Source organism: Staurois parvus, unplaced genomic scaffold, assembly GCF_062004578.1.
Source record: "Staurois parvus isolate SC_StPar_1 unplaced genomic scaffold, SC_StPar_1.0 ptg000145l, whole genome shotgun sequence".
NCBI lineage: Eukaryota > Metazoa > Chordata > Amphibia > Anura > Ranidae > Staurois > Staurois parvus.
This window is the reverse complement of record NW_028317941.1, coordinates 15,764,567-15,786,604: the sequence shown is the minus strand read 5'-3', so window position 1 is coordinate 15,786,604 and position 22,038 is coordinate 15,764,567. Positions and strand designations below refer to the sequence as shown.

The 22,038-nt window shown below is 43.3% G+C and overlaps 1 protein-coding gene across 1 annotated transcript in view; it reads left to right on the top strand.

Moving 5' to 3' along the window:
• The first annotated feature begins 10,637 nt into the window (after positions 1–10,637).
• LOC149464942 (organic solute transporter subunit alpha-like) overlaps positions 10,638–22,038 on the top strand; it is a 51,005-nt gene continuing 39,604 nt past the window's right edge. Inside the window, exon 1 of the mRNA XM_089673897.1 lies at positions 10,638–11,087. Within this exon, the coding sequence (XP_089530023.1) occupies positions 10,988–11,087 (100 nt within the window). The 5' untranslated portion in view covers positions 10,638–10,987. The remainder of the gene's footprint in view (positions 11,088–22,038) is intronic.

The window sequence follows — 22,038 nt, the reverse complement described above, 5'->3', positions numbered from 1 at the left end:
TTTAGCCCTCTTCTGAGGCGAATTGAACCCTTGAACATTTTGTTAATGTATTTTCAAAAGGGGCGAGGCCATGGCGGCATCAGCGCAACACGCTCAACAGAAAAAAGCATAAAGCAGCCAGCAATTTCCACTCCCAATGGCGATCGGACCGTGGCGTCCTGGAACCCTGCATAAAACAAGAACAAAAAAAAACAGATAAAATAATAAAACTATGAGTCCCAGGAGCGAGAACCTCCGTGATGACCTCCCCATAGAAACCCGGAGAACCATGGGGGCTAACCCCTTCCCACCCAACCGGGCCTACCAGGTCAACCTCCCACCCCGGAGCCCAAGGGAACCATCACCCCATGCCACCAACGGAGACCCGAATACCATCACCCAGACCCAAAATAGGCTGCGGCAGCAGAAAGTCATAATTCTTAAGTCCAGGAGGAGACCTCCCCCCCCCCCCAACCAGGGATGGAACCTAAGGGAGCAAGCCGGATCAGTCCCAACCTGGAAGTGAACATTCACTTTAAATATCCAATTATGTGAAGTGCAATTCCTGTTCACGTTGAACATCCAATCTTGCGTAGATGAACAGGATTGCGCTTTTCACTTGGTTGGAAATATAAAGTAACTATTCACACATTTTATTGTGTAAAAATTCTCAACCTTTAGTAAATCAGCCCCACTATGGGGTTTAACACCAAAAACAATCACGCTCATGCTAAAATCTCATAAAAGATCTAATCAAGCAGCTAGCACAATATTGCAGGATACAATATAATCAACATATACAAATGGTGCTAATAAAAGCAAATAAATATCTATAACATTTCAATCATATTGAGAAAAAATGCTAAGAAATAAACTATAAATTCCCATCAACAGGCAAGCTATGTTCAGCTGGAAATAATGTGACAAGAGTCCACCTGTAAAGCCTCAATATTCTGATCTGTGGATATTAGTGCTCAAAAGATGATGAATAAAAGAGGAAAACCTTCACCAAACCAAACACGCTGCCACGTAGCAAAATGTATTGACCACCCTAAAAAGCAACGGTCAAAGAACCCTGTATGAAGCCAAAAGGATCTTCAAGGATGGACTCCAGCGTTTTTCCCAGAACTGACTTCCATAGGTTTCCAAATCGATACAGCCATATGGGCAAGATTAATCTCCGAAGATGACAACCCAAGGAGAAAAAAACATCTCATAGTGTAGTGATCCAATATAACATACTATTTATGCAAAGTAATACACGTACATATAAAAGGTATTACAATCAGCATTCCACCAATCACAGTATGATGTTTCCAGCCAACAAGATGGCCACTGCGTCCCTTTGCGAGATGAAGTCACATGATGTGGCTCCGCCCATTGCATTTAATCACCAATGACATCGTCAGGGGTGTGGCCTACGTCAGGACATCTTGCTATATAAACAAGGAGAGGTAAACACATCCCCCTTATTAAACTACGCCCCTGGAAGCAGAAAAAAGGACCGCATGAAACCAGAAGTATGCCTCCAGAATACAGTTGTGCTTCAGCAACCAAAAGCACTCCAAGGGCAAAGAATCCAAAAGAACTCACATCGCCCATAACCTAACCACCAAAAATGGAGCCCCAGCAAACACAAATTAGCACATATTTAGGGACTAGTTGCCAAAATTCTATTATAGAATATAGCACATATATAAAGTAGAAAAAAAAACAATATCATCAGAGGCAGCACCTGGCAGCAGTGCCATCTTGTGGTTTTTTACAGAAGCACATCAAAATAATAAAAACCCAAATATAATGATAAATAAAATAAAACAAAAAACGAACCACACCTAAGATAGAACCAATTAAAAGGGATATGGCAGAACAATAGAATAACTATTATTGATGATATCCCACTATATGTTCAAGCCATATGGAACATATGTTCTCAAGGTGTATATCTACCATGTTTCAAGTTTGGAAATTTCACCTTTAATATGGCTACCCACCCAATTATTCCAATAATAAGATCAGACATGGTGCTCTGGGAAATATATATAGATAATGTCCCCCTCCTGTGAGGTGGTGACATTAAATCCTTGAATGGATTCATGGAAGGTTTAAATAACAATCACCATGGCATTTTATTACAGCATGAGTCTAGCAGAACAGAAATCTATTTTCTTGATCTTAGGATCAGAGTTTGTGACAATACATTTTTGACATCTACGTTTTAATACTAATATCCACAGACCAACCTACTGAGGCTTTACAGGTGGATTAGCACATTCTTTCCAGTTGAACTACACCACTTGCCTGTTTATGGGACTGTATAGTTTATTTTTTAGCATATTTGTCTCAATACGATTATAATATTCTAGAGGTTTATTTGCTATTATTAGCACTGCACCATTTTTGATATGTTAACTATGGGGTTGATTTACTGAAATTGGAGAGTGCAAAATCTGGTGCAGTTCTACACAGAAACCAATCAGCCTCCAGGTGCTTTTTGTCAAAGCTTAATTGAACAAGCTGCAGTTAGAAGCTGATTGGCTACCATGCACAGCTGCACCAGATGTTGCACTCTCCAGTTTTAGTAAATCAGCCCCTATCTCTCTCTGGTGGTGGTGGGTAGAAGTTCTTACTATCCTGGCATCTCCTCTCAGCAGTACAAAAGTGAGAGAAGTGACAGAACACACAAGAGTGATTAACTGTACAAAATCTTCTTATTACCAGCTGTCTGATGTTGTGGGGGCTCCTATGTTTGAGTCTGCAATTCAGAAGGCCAGATATTCTCAATATGACATATAAAGGTGCCTATGGAGTTTAACAATGTGCATTTCTGATGAAGTCTATACACAAAATCCAGCAATCATTCAGAAGGAAGTGATTCATGCCTTTGTTGCACCCCTGTTTTAGACTATATGAATTACTGCATGCAGAGAGATGGCACAGAACAGAATAAATGGCAAGATGCTGAATTCCAATACAAACGTCTTTAGAATACCATGCTCCTTGAAGCACTGGAACATTTGAATGAGAATTTGAATGAGAAAACACAGGCACATTAAGTGAAATGTTTGACCTTAGTAGAGTGGCAGTGTAACCTAAGAATTGCATTCGCATTAGAATAAGGAAAACATATTCTTCGTGTTGCCTAGAGATTCTCTTGATAAAAACCAGTCCAGCTTGTCCCATTCCCTTCAAGCTTGTAAGCCCATAGGAAAATAAGACTGCTTATCACGTTAAAGGCTAAGTTCCCATATTTAGGGTAGAACATTTAATGTGTTCCAGCTCTTGCCTCTTCTCCCCATGATCCTCCCCCTCCCTGTGACAACAGGTTATTCTACCCACTTCCACTGTTACTTTTTAAAAACAGTGGGGCTGTGTGGGGCTCTGCTCACACAGCCACTTCATTTATTCACAGAATCCTATGAATGAACAAAGTACAAGTACAGTCTTCCACTGAGACACACACTTGTAGTTTCAATGAGCTGTGGGGTTGCTGATGAGCACTCTCGTAGTCCACTGACATGTCCTCCACCTTTCAAACAGAAAGCCCATACAGAAGTATGGGCTTAGAGGTGGGGGATATGTCTGTATGAGCCCACATTGCACATGTGATCAATTGATCGCAGGTGCAATGCTTTCCAGGCTGCTACAGATAAAAATAATAAATAGACATTTTTTTTCTGCAAAAAATATGTGCATTTATTATTGTTTCTGTAAAGGTTAACTTATTCTTTAAAGGGTCAATGGATAGGCTCAGAGGACTTGGAGCAGCAGGGGCAAGCTCAGCTTTTAAAGTGATACTAAAGTCTTGTTTTACTCTTCTCAGGTCCCCCGTTAGCACTCCTGGCCCCTCCTGTCAGGTGCCCCCACAGCAAGCAGCTTGCTATGGGGGCACCCAAGCAGGCATGCTCCCGAGCCATGGCTCTGCCTGTCCATTCACACATAGAGCCATGGCTCGGCCCTGCATCGTCCCTCTCCTGATTGGGTCACTGGCTATGATTGACAGCAGTGAGAGCCGGTGGCCTGCTGCCTCAGCCAATCAGGAGTGAGAGTCCCTGGAGAACCAAGGCTCTCGTGGACATCACTGGATCGTGAGAGGGCTCACGTAAGTTTTCGGGGCTAGGGGGGCTGCTACAAACAGAAGGTTTTGTACCTTCATGCACAGAATGCATGAAGGTGAAAAACCTTGAGCCTTTAGAACCACTTTAATAAACATTTCAAAGTCAACATTTGCATGTAACTACAGCTACCTATATTTTCTGATTTGCTTGCTTTTTTGACATGTGATTTTCTCGAATACTGCCTCATGCGTTTATACATCATATGCTCAGTTTGAATTGTCAAGGTTTGTGAGTGCTTTACTTTAAAACCACCTTGTTCATAAAAAAGTGCTGAGCCATATAAATGTACAAGTCAGATATTCCCGGTCCTGCTCCTTGCTGCCTTACAGTGAAAAGTAGGAAGAACTTTCAGTGACTCTCAGCAGTAGCATATTTTAGGAATTTGTACACAATGCATTACATAAAATTCAAATCAAGGCAGTATTAAACCCAAAAGAAAACATTTATTATATTGCAACTTACCATTTCTTACATGATGGCTGCATTAGTGTTTTTGGCTTTCTTTCTTTTATTTCCAAATGGTGATCTAGCCAGTAGGTCTGTTGTTTTTCAACTGAATAAGCCGTCCTGCAAATGTTGTTAAGAGTGTTAACCTCCTCGGCGGTATGATTCTTTCCGATTTTTTGTGCTGAAAGCGGTACCATTTTTTTGCATGGAAATATGTAGTTTTTTATTGTAGGCTGTAATTTTTAGGAATAACTCACTGAAATCTGTACGAACAAGAGTCTAGTAAACATTCCGGATATGATAAAACTTGAAACACAAAATCATAAATTATAATTTAATAAATAATCATAAAAAAAATAATATAATAATAATAAATTTAATTCAATAATATAATCAAACCAAAAACACTGAAATTTGAAATACAGAGGCAAATTCGCACATCGCTGAGCAAAGTCGCAAAATCATTTTCGGTGTCTGATGACGAATTTCCCCACGAATCATTATCACTCAATTCTGCAAGTGGTTCTGATTTACTATCGCTGTTCTAAAACTGCTTTTGATGTAAAGGGACGCTTTTTGGACGCCATGGACTTTTCTAAGTTTCCAGGCAGAAAGAACAGTCAAAATGCAGGCAGGGCACAGGACAAAGCAGTAGGGACAAAATATATGTGAAATGCATTGAAACAGCAATGACAGCAAAAATTACATTTTTTAAAAATTTCAAATTTCCCGCCGTACGTCCCGACGTCACAGGGACCGGTACACGGAAGCCGGAAGCCGGCATCGGCCGGAGGAAATGGTCGGGGACGCTGCAGGGGACACATCGCGGGAACGAAGGACTAGGTAAGTGCTGCAGGGACCCCCAGAGCAATGCCGCATGGTAAGCCCGAGTGTAGCTCGGGGTTACCGCTCTTGGTACTCAAATTTTACCCCGAGCTACACTCGGGAAAACCGCTAAGGAGGTTAAGAGAAACCATTTACCACTAACAGGGGTTCTTACAATGATGAGATTTTATCTATTCATGTAAAATCTTCATCCTAAAAGGAAAAACAAACTGTTTTGCTGTAACTGCTTAAAAGTGTTAGCTGGAGTTTGGCTTCAATTGTTAGTACATCTAAATCTGCTAGTACGAGAGTGAGCATGCGCGGCTGGCTGGACGGGATGGTCCGGCACTAGTTCATCCCCGGACCCAGTGACAGCCCGTGCACAGGCACCGATCCCCCGCTGCTTCCGGGATTTCCCCCGGGTGTTGCCTGGACTTTAGTGCCACCGCACAATACCAGGGCGGACGGCGTGGAAGAACCGCGGAGGCTCACAATCATTACTCCCTGTGGGGAGGAAGGGACCCAAAATGGCGCCTGGCTCGGCGCCTGCGGCTCGTGTCGCCTCATCTGCTGTCTGCAGAACTGCATCTCTCCCACAGAGGGTGACACGGGACCCTGCTTCTCCCTCCATCATGGGCCGGGACCGGACCGCTGATGTTGCGCAGGATGGGGTGAGTGTATCTCGACAACCCCCTCAGTCACCTTTCAGCCCTGCGGTACCCGAGTCCCAGGCTTCGGCCTGTTCACTGGACCTTGATTCCCCTGCTTCCTCACCACTGGGAAGCGAGATAGTGGCCATATTTTCTAGCCAGCATAGTGGCCCCGAACCCGAGGACGCCAGCCCCGCTCACTCGCCAGCAATCCATCCTGATCCACCACAATATTCGAGTGATGCAACCCTAATAGCTCGTTTCGCTGATTTACTGCAATGCAAACTGGATAGAGCTACTTCAAAATTGGCGGCCGACCTCAAACAGGATTTTCAGGAGTTGGGCCAGTGCCTACCCAGTATTGAGGCTAAAGTTGATACGGCAGTTCATAGAGCTTCCCAAAACTCTAATATGATTACCGACTTGCAAGATCGCTTGGAGGAGGCTTACTCTAAAATTGATGATTTGGAGAATCGGGCTAGGCACTATAATTTCCGCATTCAAGGTCTCCCTGAATCGGTTAAAGATCTCACTAGCTGCGCACACACCCTCATGCGATCTGCAATACCTGATATTGATGATCTCCATACTGAAATCGATCGTATCCACAGAGCGCTGATTCCCCCTAGACAAGGCGGGCCTCCTAGAGATATCATCGTAAAGCCTCATTTTTTCCAGGTCAAGGAAGCGGTAATGAAGTATAGCAGAGAGACTCCGGATTTGGATTTTGAAGTTCATAAGATACAAATTTTCGCTGATGTTTCTCCGACCACTATCCAGAAACGTAATGAAGAGATTAGGGATGCTTTGAAATCTCTTGCTCCTTATAAATCCCCAGGACCGGATGGTCTTCCTCACAATTATTACAAAGTTTTCCCTGATATCCTGGTTCCCCATATGGTTCAATATTTTAATTATCTACGAGATGGGGGACTGGTGCCCCCCGACGAAACTAAGGCTTTCATTAGTGTCATCCCCAAACCCCTCATAGATGTTTCTATAGTTTCCAATTACCAGCCCATCTCATTAATTAATTGTGATCTAAAGATTCTCACTAAAATTTTGGCCTTACGCCTCCATAAATTCCTAGCACTGTATGTTCATGATGATCAGTCAGAATTTATCAGCGGTCGACAAACATCAGACCAAATTCGCCGGACTTTAGCTTTGCTGTCAGTCGTACATTCTAATTGGGACAAATCTTCACAGAGGGAAATTTTATTGTTATCGTTGGATATTCATAAAGCGTTTGACAGTCTATCGTGGGACTACCTATTTCAGATGTTAGATAGGTTTGGGTTTGGCCATTCTTTCACGACCTTGCTATGGGCCCTCTATTCTAATTCTTCAGCTCAAGTTTCCATTCGTGGTTATAAGTCAGCCTCCCTGTCGATAGGGCGTGGTACTAGACAGGGTTGTCCTCTCTCTCCACTATTATTCGCTCTGGCAATGGAACCACTTGCGATCGCTCTGATCCCACTATTTCGGGCATCCGCTGTGGTCAGCGGGATCATAAATGCGCTCTATTTGCTGATGATGTCCTTATGTACATATCTGATCCTCGCACTTCTTTATCCGGTCTCCTTCACCTGTTTCATCGTTTCTCAGAGGCCTCCGGTCTTACTCTTAATTCCTCTAAAACAATTGCCTTAAATATTTTGTTGCCTGACTCGGAGGTTCGTTACCTTCAGGACAATTTTGATTTCCAGTGGGCCCCTCGTTCTCTCCCCTATTTGGGGATTCACCTCACAAAATCTTTTTCATCCTTGTACAAGACCAATTATCTTCCACTCTTCAAGTGACTTAAATCTGATTTACTAGAATGGCAAAATCTCCCACTTTCCTGGTTTGGTAGAATCCACTCTATTAAAATGACTTTTTTACTGCGCCTATTGTACTACTTTAGGACATTACCGATCATGATTCCCAAACGGGAACTGCTATTACAGGCTGCAGTCTTTAGATATATTTGGAGGGGAAAGCGTCCTAGGGTCAACAGGTCAACTCTCTTTTCCCTAAAGAAGCATGGCGGTTTGGGATTTCCTAATCTCCTAGCTTATTTTCATGCTGCTCAGATAGCACAGTTAACTTGTACTACAGCCAGGGGTTATGTCCCCCAGTGGGTTGCCATTGAGGCCTTATCCTGCCATCCTTATGCTATTGGTGCTCTTATGTGGCTCCCCAGTCGCTTACGTCCTCCTATTTTGTGTCCTACGCTGTCCTATTCGTTGATGGTTTGGGACAGATGGCGGGCTTGCAAACCTTTCTTCTCCCCACATACTCCATTAGCTCCAGTTTTTTATAATCCTGAGTTTATTCCTGGGATGTCACCATCAGTATTTCAATGGTGGTTGAATAAGGGTTTGCTGCATATTGGAGACTTCCTGGATGGACTTCGTCCTCGTTCTCTCCAGTATTTTCTGACGCAGTAACAGATGCCTCCCGGAGAATTGTTTTGCTATTATCAAATTATCTCATTTATCTCTAGCAAACTTAAATTAATCGGGGAACCTTGTACACTCACTCCTTTAGAAGTCTCCTGTGGGGCAACTGGGTTGATGAGGGGTCGTTTGTCCATTGTCTATGCTTCCCTTGTCGATCCTCTCACTAAATTATCCTATATGACTCAATGGGAAAGGGACTTGAATAGCTCCTTAGATCTGGAAACTTGGCAGACTGCGGCCCATTCTCTATCAAAGATATCAATTTAATACTGCTCTTATTGAATCCAATTACAAAACGCTACTTCGTTGGTACTTGGTTCCTACGCGCCTCGCTAAAATATGTCCTTCAGTATCCATCTAATTGCTTCCGGCACTGCAGACAAGAGGGAACTATGTTCCATATTTGGTGGAAATGTCTGGTAGTGAATAGATTTTGGATCCGAATGTTTAATTTTATCTACTCGGTTACAGGAATTAATATTCGTAGAACACCGGAAGTGGCCTTATTTCATCTGCTACCTACTACCGTTCCCAAAAAATCAACTATACTAATTCATTACCTCTTACTGGCGGCATGTATTACCATAGCTAGAAGTTGGAGACAATCATTGATTCCGCTAGACGGGGTTAAACAAAACTTAATTGGATAATGGTAAATGATAAGTTAACTAGCATTGTCAATAATGATGAATCTAGATTTGAGGGAATGTGGGAACAATGGATGAAATATATCTCCATTGCTTAACAACGCCGCAGCTGACGCTCTCATTTTCTCCCTCTTCCCCCCCCCCCTCTTTTTTTTTGTCTTTCCTTTTTCTTTTCTTCTCTCCATCTTGTCTTATCCTAGATCTTTTCTTTCAATCTCCCTATTCTTAACTTTTTTTCTTTTGAATTGGGGTTTTATATTGGTGGTTAATTTCTCTGGCAATGCCCTTGTCCATCGTCTGCTGGAACGTTTGCTACCTGGTGAGAATGCTGGTTTTTATATATATGCTTATATGTTCTATGACTGTTTATTCTCACCATTTCACCATGTGGGCGGAAATGTTATTGCTCCTATGCATACCACTGTAAACCAATTCTCAATAAAAATATTGAAGTATAAATCTGCTAGTACATCTAGCACTCCCCTCCCCCCAGACTGACAATGCTGTTGTCCAAAGGTGCCTCTGCGCTTCCAGATTCCCATAAGCTTCCTACTGCAGATCCCCATAACAACCCAGCCAGGGGTGTGTGGAAGAGGTTCTTGTATCTCTCAACATGGTACCTTGCCCCATGTTAAGGGGATTTGGCCTGGAATGGTTCAGAGGTGAGGCTGTATGCTTGTCCCCCCATTTTCTTGCTTGCTGGCTGAATGCTCGGAGGAGGTCTGGGATGTATTTTTAGGAGGTACCATTCGCTTTTTTCTTCTTGATTTTTGCATGAGGTACCCCCTTAAAATCCATAACTGACTCAAAGGGTCTAGTATAGAATTTACAGGGAGCTTCATTATCTTTTTTTTTCTGCGTGGGGTCATCCTTGGACCTTTAGGCCTGAAGGGCCTGGTATAGGGAACTCCCATGTGGGTTTTAGCAGTCAAGCAGTCTTTAAGATCAGATCCTTTTTTTTCGGCAGCCCAGGAGACATTGTGATTCACATAGATCTATATCACTGGAAGATATTTTTTGTTTGTTTTTGTTTACACTTTATATATTTTTTGCAAATGAGTAGAGGTATGTACCCTTATTCTAATCAACATGAGGACAAAGTACTTTTCCAGGGGTACACCCCATGTTGAAGGAATGAGACCTATTATGGTTCAGAAGAAGGTGCATACTGTTCCCCCTCCCCCTACTCTGGCCAGCCAGGCTGCATGAGCAGATAGGGGTCTGGTGTGAATTTTTAGGGGAGACCTTGCACCACATTTTTTGCATTTGTTGCATATTTTTAGGTCCCCCTGAAACACACATCCGAATTGGTATGAATTATGTTAGAATTACATGCCTTTTTTTTTTTCTTTTTTTTTTTTAATCAAAACATATTTCTAAATTTCTAGATATGGTTATGGTTTGTTTTCTTGTAACCATTAGCAAAGAAAGTAAACATAATTAAAGTCTCTCTGGAGCTGTATGCAAAGTGTCTCCGCCTATCTGCTATATTAAATTGAGTCAGCATAGATTCTTCCTTAACACCATGAAGCACTTGGATCACTAATTAACAACCTGTTTTATATCCTTTGGTTGATGTTTAGCTGAACCTGCCTTGGCTTTAAGACGTGCTGCTGACTATAAGAAGTCTACAAGAGCAGATGAAGAATACAGCTTGGCTTCAAAAATCTTTTCATTAGTGTATTATAAAATGTGTTGTTTTTAAAGTATACCGGCTGCCCCTGGGGAGAGAAAAAAAGTAGAGCTGTATTGTATTGTTTTGCAGTCTGATTCCTTAGCTACTAGAGCTCTGTAAGGTCAGTCAGAAGAAATCCCAGGCTGGTAGCAACAAGAAACAACAAAAGAAACCTGATTTACCTAATCAAGTGGACAACAAAATGAGTGTAACAGAAATTCCTACAACTAATGCAAGTACTACTCCATTTAATCCTATCTGCAGGAACAGACAAGCACCATACGCCTATGAGATCCTAGAAAGTAAGTAAACGTTTTCTAGTTTTGTAATGTTTTAAACACAATCAAACTTCTGTGCAGGTTCATCTTCAACATCAGTGTAATAATGAGGAAATGAAATTGTACAGACAGTAGGGGTTATGTCAGCACACATACCCAAAACCATGTATTTATACAAATAATAATTGTATTAGTTCATAAATCAATCCTTTCTGTTAAAAGATGGGATATGGTACTCACATTATCCACAAAATGGAGGGTGTTTTATACCATTTTGTACAGAAAGGATTTCTTTTCTTTACTAATAAAATTATATTTTTGTTCACATTTGTTTTGGGGTTTGTGTAATGAGTGCTGACAGATAAATCCCTACTCTGTGTATTGTAATTCTGGTTCTCATGTATAATAGGGAGGCCAGCACTATCATGAGAAAAATATTGTCTCCACTCCAAACTAGATGATTTCTAAGCAGGAGGAAAGCTACATGGTAGATATATTGTGTAAAATGCAGGCCTTGTTATGCCTTTCTTCACTAACCTCACAGTTTTCACAGTAGAAGAATGGTTTCAGAATAGTTATTTTACCTATATTCGATATCTTTGTGTGCATATATCCAAAGCACAAGGGTTTTGCTTGCATGTAACCTAATGTTAGCCTAAAGTCTACTTTTTTAGCTTTGGATTGCATAGGGAAGCATTGGTACCCCTGTCAGTTTTTTGTTATATGTGTCCTTGCTGGGTAATTCACCCTCTCTTTTTGTCCTGGTGATGATAAAAATAATGGAAAATTCCAGATTTTACAGTTGTCACCAGAACAAGAAGTGAGGGTGAATCTTACAATGGAGACAGATGTTCTGGTGACAGCTGGGAATTTTAATTTTATGGATATTTTTTATTACTAATTGTTGTATCTGAAGGACAGGAAGTGACACAGACAACAAAAAATAAGTTGAAAGGGGTTTAAATACCCCCAATTCTATCCAGCCTGAGATTCCCAGGATGCTGTATTAGGCATGTCTACTTCAAGAAACTGGAGGCTTACAGTTACAACCCAACTCCTTGCTATTGGCTCATCGCTGTGAATAGGAAGGCTCACTAACAAACAGTTTTGTTACAATTTACTCTGTAATGGTTATGTGTTACCGACAAAAGTCAGTTTGCAGCATTTTACTGATCAAAAAAATGTGTTTGTTCAGTCTGTGTAGGAGCAAATTAAGGCTTAGTGTAATAAATTAAATTATGGAAGTTGCCAAGATAAATACAGCATGTCTTGGAAAATTCTCATTTATCCTGGTCATGGTACAGCTAGTCACATTTAGCTGAGCTTGTTTTTTTAATGTTGAAGTCATTCAAGATCTATGTACTACTGAGTGTCAAGAACAAACCCCACCAGAATTTCATTATTTTATTGATAATTTGGCAATGTCAGCATAAATGTAATAAGTAAAAATGATAGCTAAAGAATTACCTCCAATTTATGCTCTAAAGACTTGTACTTAACCCTTATGTTTTTTCAGAACATAAATGAAAGTTTCATGGATGTATTAGTTGACTCACCTTTCAAAATGTTCTTTCTCTGTGATGACTTAGCTTATCTTTACCCCCCACCCCCTCCACACACACACACACACACACACACACACACACACACACACACACACACACACACACACACACACACACACACACACACTCTATTTATGGAACTTTTATTTGTAGTTTTACCCAAAGCAGATATATATATAATTTTTTTTTTTTTAACAACCAAGACATTCAAAGTGCAATGGTTAAATAGATCTATGTGTTATAGAGTTACTGTTGATTTTTTTTTTTGAAAACTTGTGTTCAGTGTCAAAGAATGAGCCTACCAGCAATTCTAACACATCCTCATCAAAATAATGAATTTATTTTGGGCCTGATTTAACTAGCTATTTGACTTTTCCTAGAGAAGTCATCCTTTCATTTGTTACATTTTTTTAAGAGTTTTGAAAATGGTTTATTTATTATTAATTACAGGTACATATATAGAGCCCTCAATTTACGCAGCGCTTTACTTATATATTGTACATTCACATCAGTCCCTAACCCTCAAGGGGCATACAATCTAAGGTTCCTAACTTACATTCTTACATACACACAGTAGGGCCAATTTAGACAGGAGTCAATTCACCTACCAGCAGGAAGGTGGTGCCGTGGTTGAGATTCAAACCAACGACCCTAGTACTGCCAGGCCCAAGTGCTAATCTTCACCTCTGACTAGGAGAGCATGCTGTCAGGGAACTGGCTAGCTGTGAGGGAACTTGCATACTTATGCGGAAGTGAAAGATTCCTGTAAGCCCTGCTCTTGGTGGTTTAGCGGGTTCTCAAGCGTGCAGGTGCATTGGAACCAGGTGGGCTATTTAAACAGCACTGGTTACTTGTGTCAGTGCCATTTGGTCTACTACATTTCCTAGCATCTGTGTATCTGTTCCTCTATTGCACTTCTGTTGCTGACCTGATTTGCTCTTGACTCTGCCTGAACACTGCCCACACCAACCCCTGGTTTGGCACCTGACTACTCTTCTGCCTACTGTTTATGCATCCACCAGTGCAGAAGTCTTATCAGGCACGCATGTTACTCTGTTCTCTGGCGCTCCTTGTTACTTTACCAGGGCTCCTTAGCCAGAACTGTAGAGAGACCTTCCTCTGCACTTCATGCTCCATCACCAGGTACATTACAGTACCAAACAGCCATGTCGGAGCCCAAAAGAGGGGTCTGCCCACTTGATGAGATCTGCCAGCACATTTCTGCACTGACTCAGGCTGTCAAGAATCTGCAAGAGGGATATACAGAGCTCAACAGCCATCTCCAATCCCTGCCTGCACCTTCTGCTTGTACAACCTGCACAGTCTCTTTATCAGCACCTTCTGCATCCCAGGCCTCTGTTCTCGCACCTCCTAAAGCCATGATGCTTTCTCCTGAGCCAGGGGTTTCCACACCAGAAAGATTTTCCAGTGATCGGACTAAGCCTTGTGCACTCCAACACGTCAGCTATATTTTGCGTTGTAGCCCGCACCTTCTCACTGGAAACCACCAAGGTGGGATGTGTTCTCTCTCTACTACAAGGAGAACCTTAGACCTGGGCATTTCGTCTCCAGGAGAGAAAAGATGTCATGTTGTCTACCCTTAAGAGAGGTTCTTTGACACCATGGACCAACTATACGATGACCTGCAACATTCAGCTTCTACAGAGGCAGCTCTCCATTCTCTCCGGCAAGGCTGCAGATCGGTTGAGAACTATGTGACTGAATTCAGACGCTTGAGTTCTGATACCTGCTGGAATGACCCTGCCCTGCATTATCAATTTCACTTGGGATTCTCTGAGCCCCTAAAGGATGAACTGGCCATGGAAGGGGTGCCAAGCTAATTTTGAAGGACTGATTGATTTTTCAATGCAGATTGACAGGCGATTTAGAGTGTCGGATTAAGAGATCCACTGGCCAAGCTAATCCCATGCAGATGCTGCCCAAGGTGCCATCTTCAGCTACTCCAGCACCCTCAGCTGCAACTATACAGTTGGGCCTCCTGAGTCCCTCACATACACCAAAAGAACGTCAGCAGTGGCGACTGAAAGACATGGGCCACTACATGAGGAATTGCCTGACAAAACTCTGCAAGTGCCTGTCTATCTCTTCTACCAGTAAACTATCTGCACTGTCTGCACTGGCTCAAGTAACTCTTCCCATTTCTTTTCAGCTTCCCAAAAGGGTCCTTCCAGCGTCCCCTATTATTGATTCAGGGGCCTGCAGCTGCTTCATAGACCTGTCTTTTGTTGCCCAGCACCAGATTCTCCTTCAATCCAAGGCCCAAGAACTCTCTGTTTATCTTGTTGATGGGTCCAGTATTAAGTCTGGGTCTGTAACACAAGAAACCATGCCTCTACCAGTTACTACTTCTTTCTTGGCCCACAAAGAACTGTTGCGCCTGGATGCCATCTTGTCATTCCTGTACCCTGTCATCCTGGGTATGCCATGGCTACAGGCACATAATCCCTGTATCAAATGGGTGACAGGGGAAGTGGTCTTTCATTCCTCCTATTGCCAGAAGCATTGCCTTTCGAGATGTTCAGTTCAGACCTCATCCCTGCTGTGTATAGACTCTGACAATGAACTTCGTCTAATGGTTTTTGAAGTGTATCATGAGTTCCTAGATATGTTCAACAAAAAAGGAGCTGACACTCTGTCACCTCACAGATCCTATGATTGCCCCGTTGGACTATTACCTGGGGCAAACATTCTATTTGGTCAGATTGAAGCTTTGAAAGAATACCTGGATGACAGGCTCAGCTTCAGCAAAGGATTCATTCAGACATCTATTTCTCCTTCCAGAGCAGGGATTTTCTTTTATGAAGAAAAAAAAAACATTCCCTCTGGCCATGTGTGGACTATAGAGAGTTAAATAAAATTTCAGTAGAGAACCAATACACCCTTCCCTTAATCCCTTGAACTGTGCCAGAGGCTCAGATCTGCCGCAATCAAAATTGGATTTGCGGGATCCAAATTGGATTTGCGGGGGCCTATAACCTTGTAAAAATTAGGGAGGGGGATGAAAACAAGACGGCCTTCTGCACACAGTTTGGCCATTTTGAATACCTGGTGATGCCCTTTGTGCTGTGCAATGCGCCAGCCACTTTCCAATACTTTGTCAATGACATTTTCAAGGACTTTCTGGACATTTTTGTTAGTCTACCTTGATCATATACTGATCTTTTCCATTTCTTTGGAACTCCACTGTGTTCATGTTAAAAAGGTCCTGGGCCAGCTCCAACACTGGTTGTATACCAAACCAAAAAAATGTGAATTTGAGCAACACACAATTCAGTTCCTGGGGTTAATCATCTCTTCAGATGGGATCAAGATGGGTCTACAAAAGGTATCTGCCATCTTGGTCTGCCCCAACAGATAAAAAAAGGAATTCAGTGCTTCATCAGGTTTGCAGACTTCTATCAGAAGTTCATCAAGGGGTTTTCTGCTATCATTGCTCCAATTACGCAAACAAACAAGCAAGGCACACATTTCTGCTGGTCTTCAGAGGCGTAAGCGTCGGGGTGTGACGGTACGGCAGACCGGAAGTGACATAGATCCGTAACCGGAAGTGACGTGAAGGCGTTCTGTCTGACAGTTCCAGAGATGGTGAGAGCACCATGCGGTATCTGCTGGTCACAGATATGTGCTATATGGGCTTGTGTTTGTTTTTAACATTGTAAGTGCAATACTTTAAGCAATAAATCAATTTACCTTGGGTAATACACCATTGCAGCCGGTTTTTTGTTCTTCTCTTTTCATGATATGGTGGAGTATGGAGTATTAATGGAGTTGAGACTCTAATTACCCTGGCATGTGTTCATTGTGTTAATGTAAAAAAGCACCTGCGCTTAGATTGCTCTAATTGATAAAAAGCTGCTAGCACCTACTATGTACCATACACAAAACAATAAAATATGATCTAAATGGTGCAGCGCTAATATTACATACAGCCAGCACTAAATAAACTCAGAAAATACATGCAAATAAAGTAATCACAACATCATAGGTGAATAAAACACCCTCATTAAATGATAATATAATATATGATAACATATATCAATCACTGGTGCCAAGGTGACCCGCACTTAATCCATGACTAAGGGGTGATGAATCAGTCCACTTTGTGCACACAGGTGAAAAACTCTTCATACACGTGAATGTGTCATACGTGCCATAAAATCCCAAAATGGTCTGAGTGCCCCCTCACCTCCTTGCAATGACCTCAAGGGCCAACCAGCGTTATAGTATTGAGACGATCTCCTGCAGATCCCTTTGCCAATAAGACTGAAATGACCGGAGCTTTAGCCAGACCTCTTCCTGCACTCCACCGCTCTGGCAACACCTCTAGGGCCCACGGTGCCTTCCTAGCCCACTTCCAGCCGCGATTGTACGAATGTACACACCTCACCATCCAATCCTGCTTTACAATGGAAACTTTCATTGAGTTGCTTGAACAATAATGTTGTAATTCCCGGAGATCAGGAATGTAGAAATGATCATTTCTACATTCCTGATCTCCGGGATTACGCGGCTTCTCTCTGCTGGAGCTCCATTCATAAGAGACAAAGGTGGTGCACTGCACGCAAATTGATTATGAATTACAACATTACTGTTCAACCAACTCAATGAAAGTTGTATGACATCCTTCCCGGATTGCGATTTGCACGTGCCCGCAGGGCTGCGCTGTGGCAAGATATGTCACCGGCTGTGTTCCTCGAACATGGCCAAAAATGTTCACAAGGGACCAAGAACCCGTCTGGCCCGCCGGGCACTGTTTTTCTTCAGATTTTTGTTCCACATCACTTACAGACCCGGGTCTAAGAACATTAAACTGTATGCCCTGTCACGCATGTTTGATGACCCAAAGAAACTCTTCAGTCACCGTCCTGTAGGCTGGGAATTTTTTATTGTTGCTCATCGCTCAGATTAAGTGGGCAAATGTAGGAGCCACACCACCTTCAGAAGTTCCTCTTTCAGCCAAGGAGGGATTGCTGTTGTGTGAAGACAAGATCTTTGTGCCTGAAGGAGTCTGTTTGGTGGTCCTGGAACTGTGCCACGACCACCTACTAGCGGGTCACTTTGTTATGCATAAGACTACTAACTTGGTCCAAGGTCTGTTCTGGTGGTCTGATCTGGTTAAGGACTGTAAGACATATGTGAGTTCCTGTGTCAACTGTAATAAAAGCAGCAGGAACCAGGCTTGGAGTTTCTTCAGGTTCCTTCCAATTCCCAATAGACTATGGAAGATGATTTCTATGTATTTCATTGTGGAACTTCCTTCTGGAGGATACTCTCTTTGTTGTGGTCAATCGATTTTTCAAGCTGGCTCACTTTCTGTCCATGAAGGGTACTACAGCCAGGCCAGGCTCTTTGTTAAGGAGACAGTGCGGCTTCATGGTACTCCTACCAACATTGTCTCGGATTGTGGAGTCCAGATTCTGTGAAGCGCTCTATGGCAACCTATATATTTAAACTCTCAATTACTTCTGCATAACACCCAAAGACCAATGGGCAGACTGTGAGAGAACAAATCAAACTCTGGTACAGTATATTCGCTGCGTTACATCTTTCTTTCCAAGATGATTGGGTATCTTTTATTGCCCCTGGACGAGTTTGCCTATAACAATGCTATACATTCTGCAACCAAGCAGTCTTCGTTCTTTGCAAATTACGGGTTTCATCCATCTTTCCTATACAATAAGATACCTGAGTCTGCAATTCCAGGTGTCCAAGAGACCTTGAATGTCTTCCAGCAGAACAACGAGATCTTGTGAGAAACTATAGCTAAACCACAGGAGGACAATAAAAGGGTTTTTGACAGAAAATGAAGAGGTGAACTAATTCTTGAACCTGGAGAATGGGTTTGGTTATCCACAGCTAATCTCAGGTTGGCTTGTCCCATGAAGAAGTTGGGACCTAGGTTCGCGGGGCCTTTTCCTGTCAACAAAAGAATCAATGTCTCTTATGAACCTTTACTGTCAGATTCTTTCAAGGTTTATGTATCCCTGCTGAAAACCGTGGTCCCAGAACCTTTTCCAGGTCGCAACACAGATCCACCTGAACCAGTAATTGATGGAGAGGAGGAATCTAGGGAGGAAGAAACCGGGTACAATACTTGATCAAATGGAAAGGGTATGGGGCAGAAAAGCACTCTTGGGAACCAGAGACTAATGTAGATGCCAAAAAACTGATTTGAGCATTCTTCTGTAGGCATCCTGAAAAAGCATGCCCAGTTGGGCATCTGAAGGCTGCCTGTAAGGAGGGGGCAATGTCAGGTAATATGCATAGTTGTGTGCAAGTACAGGATTCCTGTAAGCCCTGCTTGTGGCCATTTTGCGGGTGCACAAGCGTGAGGGCACATTGGTGCCAGGTGGGCTATTTAAACTGCACTAGTTCCTTGTATCACTGCCGTTTGGTATACTACGTTTTCTAGCATCCGTGCATCTGTTCCTGTATTTCTCTTCTGTTGCTGACCTGATCTGCTCCTGACTCACTGATAAACGCTGCCTGTACTGACCCCTGGCTTGACTCCTGACTATTCTTCTGCCTGCCATTTATTCCTGATATGACTGCTAGTTGCCAACCCGGTCTGACCTTGCCTTTATCCTTCTCCCTGCACCTGAACCAGTTGAGCCCTGCCTGTCCTCATCTCCTGCTCTTCTGCCAGCTGCTCCTGCAAATCTAAATGCACATCAGCATCCACAAGCTCCTGAACCAGCTGAGCCCTGCCTGTCTCCATCTCCTGCCAGCTGCTCCTGCAAACCTAAACGCACATCAGCATCCACAAGCAGACGTTTTATTATGCACTCATACCATTCTGTGCTTTGGCGCTCCCTGTTTCTTTACCAGGACTCCTGAGATAAAGCTGTAAGAGAGACCTTCCTCTGCACTTTAGGCTCCATCCCCATTTATGTTACACTAGCTAAAATACAGGATATATGCCATACAGTTCCACAGAAAAAGATTAGTCCTCAAGGAAACTCAGGATGTCTGAAAGGAGAGTCCAACACCATCTCTAAATGTGTGAAAAGGTCAAGGATTCAGAGATAATTACAATCAATATACCGTAGACATTTACAGAAGTCAATTGATGAAAAATATGGGTATCGCATCTCAATCTAAAACACAACCAGGAGAGCTACTAAGAAAAAATTGTAGATGCGGAACTAATCCACCACCCCCTAGACTTTATCAAACTTGGTAGGTACACCCCTTTTTGCATAGGTGGACTTGTAAAAGGGAGAAGCGTTGTTGACTAAAGCCTTCCAAGCAGTAAGCGTGGGTGCCAGTCATTTTTAACCAGGGTTCTGTGGAACCCTAGGGTTCCTCCAGAAGATCTAGGGGTTTCTTGAGCTTTGGCTAATTGACCTCCCATTTAATGATTTCTGCACAGTTCTATGGCCACTTAGCAGAGCCAGCTGCATGACACTATGATCTTTTTAGCATTCTGCCGCCTCTGTTTTAGCATGTTTTCCTAAGACCTGCAAAAATGATTTAAAGGGTTCCTTTGGGAGTAAAGAGATTGAAAAAGGCTCCTCTAGAGGCATTCCCGATAGCTTGAGGGATCCTAACTAGAGATGAGCGAATCGAAGTAGGCGAAGTGGAATTCGTTTCGAATATTAGGAAAATTTCGATTCGCGTCGAATCTGAAAATAAGCAGACTTCGGATGCGCGAATCGAAATTTTTCCTAAAATGGCGACGGAGCGGGGATGTCTGGGAAGGAGCGCAGACAAGGCGCGCTGACCCATAATGCATTCATTCATGACATGTGATCGCATTAGCCAATCAGCAGCCAGCCAGCCAGCACAGTGTAATGGTCGAGCTATAAATAGCGGCCATTTTAGAATTCTCCATTTGCCTCCAGTCATTCAACAGAGGCAGACCTGGCTGTATGCAGGGAGAGAGTTAGGGACAGAGAATCGTTACTTAGGGCCACAGAATCGTTACTTAGGGCCACAGAATCGTTACTTAGGGCCACAGAATCGTTACTTAGGGCCACAGAATCGTTACTTAGGGCCACAGAATCGTTACTTAGGGCCACAGAATCGTTACTTAGGGCCACAGAATCGTTACTTAGGGCCACAGAATCGTTACTTAGGGCCACAGAATCGTTACTTAGGGCCACAGAAACGTAACATAGGGCCACAGAAACGTTTACTTAGGGCCACAGAATCATTAGTTAGGGCCACAGAATCATTAGTTAGGGCCACAGAATCATTAGTTAGGGCCACAGAATTGTTAGTTAGGGCCACAGAATTGTTAGTTAGGGCCACAGAATCGTTAGTTAGGGACACAGAATTGTTACTCAGGGACAGACAGAATTGTTACTGAGGGCCACAGAATCATTACTTAGGGCCACAGAATCGTTACTTAGGGCCACAGAATCGTTACTTAGGGCCACACACAGAATTGTTACTGAGGGCCACAGATTTGTTACTGAGGGCCACAGATTTGTTACTGAGGGCCACAGATTTGTTACTGAGGGCCACAGATTTGTTACTGAGGGCCACAGATTTGTTACTGAGGGCCACAGATTTGTTACTGAGGGCCACAGATTTGTTACTGAGGGCCACAGAAACGTTACTTAGGGCCACAGAAACGTTACTTAGGGCCACAGAAACGTTACTTAGGGCCACAGAAACGTTACTTAGGGCCACAGAAACGTTACTTAGGGCCACAGAAACGTTACTTAGGGCCACAGAAACGTTACTTAGGGCCACAGAAACGTTACTTAGGGCCACAGAAACGTTACTTAGGGCCACAGAAACGTTACTTAGGGCCACAGAAACAGAAACGTTACTCGGGGCCAGACACAGAATCGTTACTCGGGGCCAGACACAGAATCGTTACTCGGGGCCAGACACAGAATCGTTACTCGGGGCCAGACACAGAATCGTTACTCGGGGCCAGACACAGAATCGTTACTCGGGGCCAGACACAGAATCGTTACATTAAAGAGTATGTCAGACAACATGCAGAGGAGTGGCAGAGGAGGCAATGTTTTAGGAGCGAGCAGACGTGGCAGCAGAGGAAGGGGTCGAGGCAGCACTATTCGCAGCCAGAGACCAGTGCTCCCGGTGTCATCCAGTATAGTGAGGAAGAGCTAACAGAGGGCGGTCAGGAACGGGGGGAGACATCCGCCTCTTCAGCAGCCAGGCGAAGAAGTAGTGGCGAGGAGAGTGGCTCGGTAGCCGGTCTAGAGACAGGTCTGTCTCCTGACCCACACGCAGCCGAGGGAGCTAGTAGTGAGGCGGAGACCCTAATTGATGATGATGAGGCTGATCGCACTTGGCAGCCTCGTCGTCATCAGGCTATTGCTTTCGCATCATCAGGAGAAGAGGGTGGCAGCTTGGCAGCGAGCAAAACAGTCGGTGGGTTGTCTCCATCGCCACACTCTGCCATGTGCCAC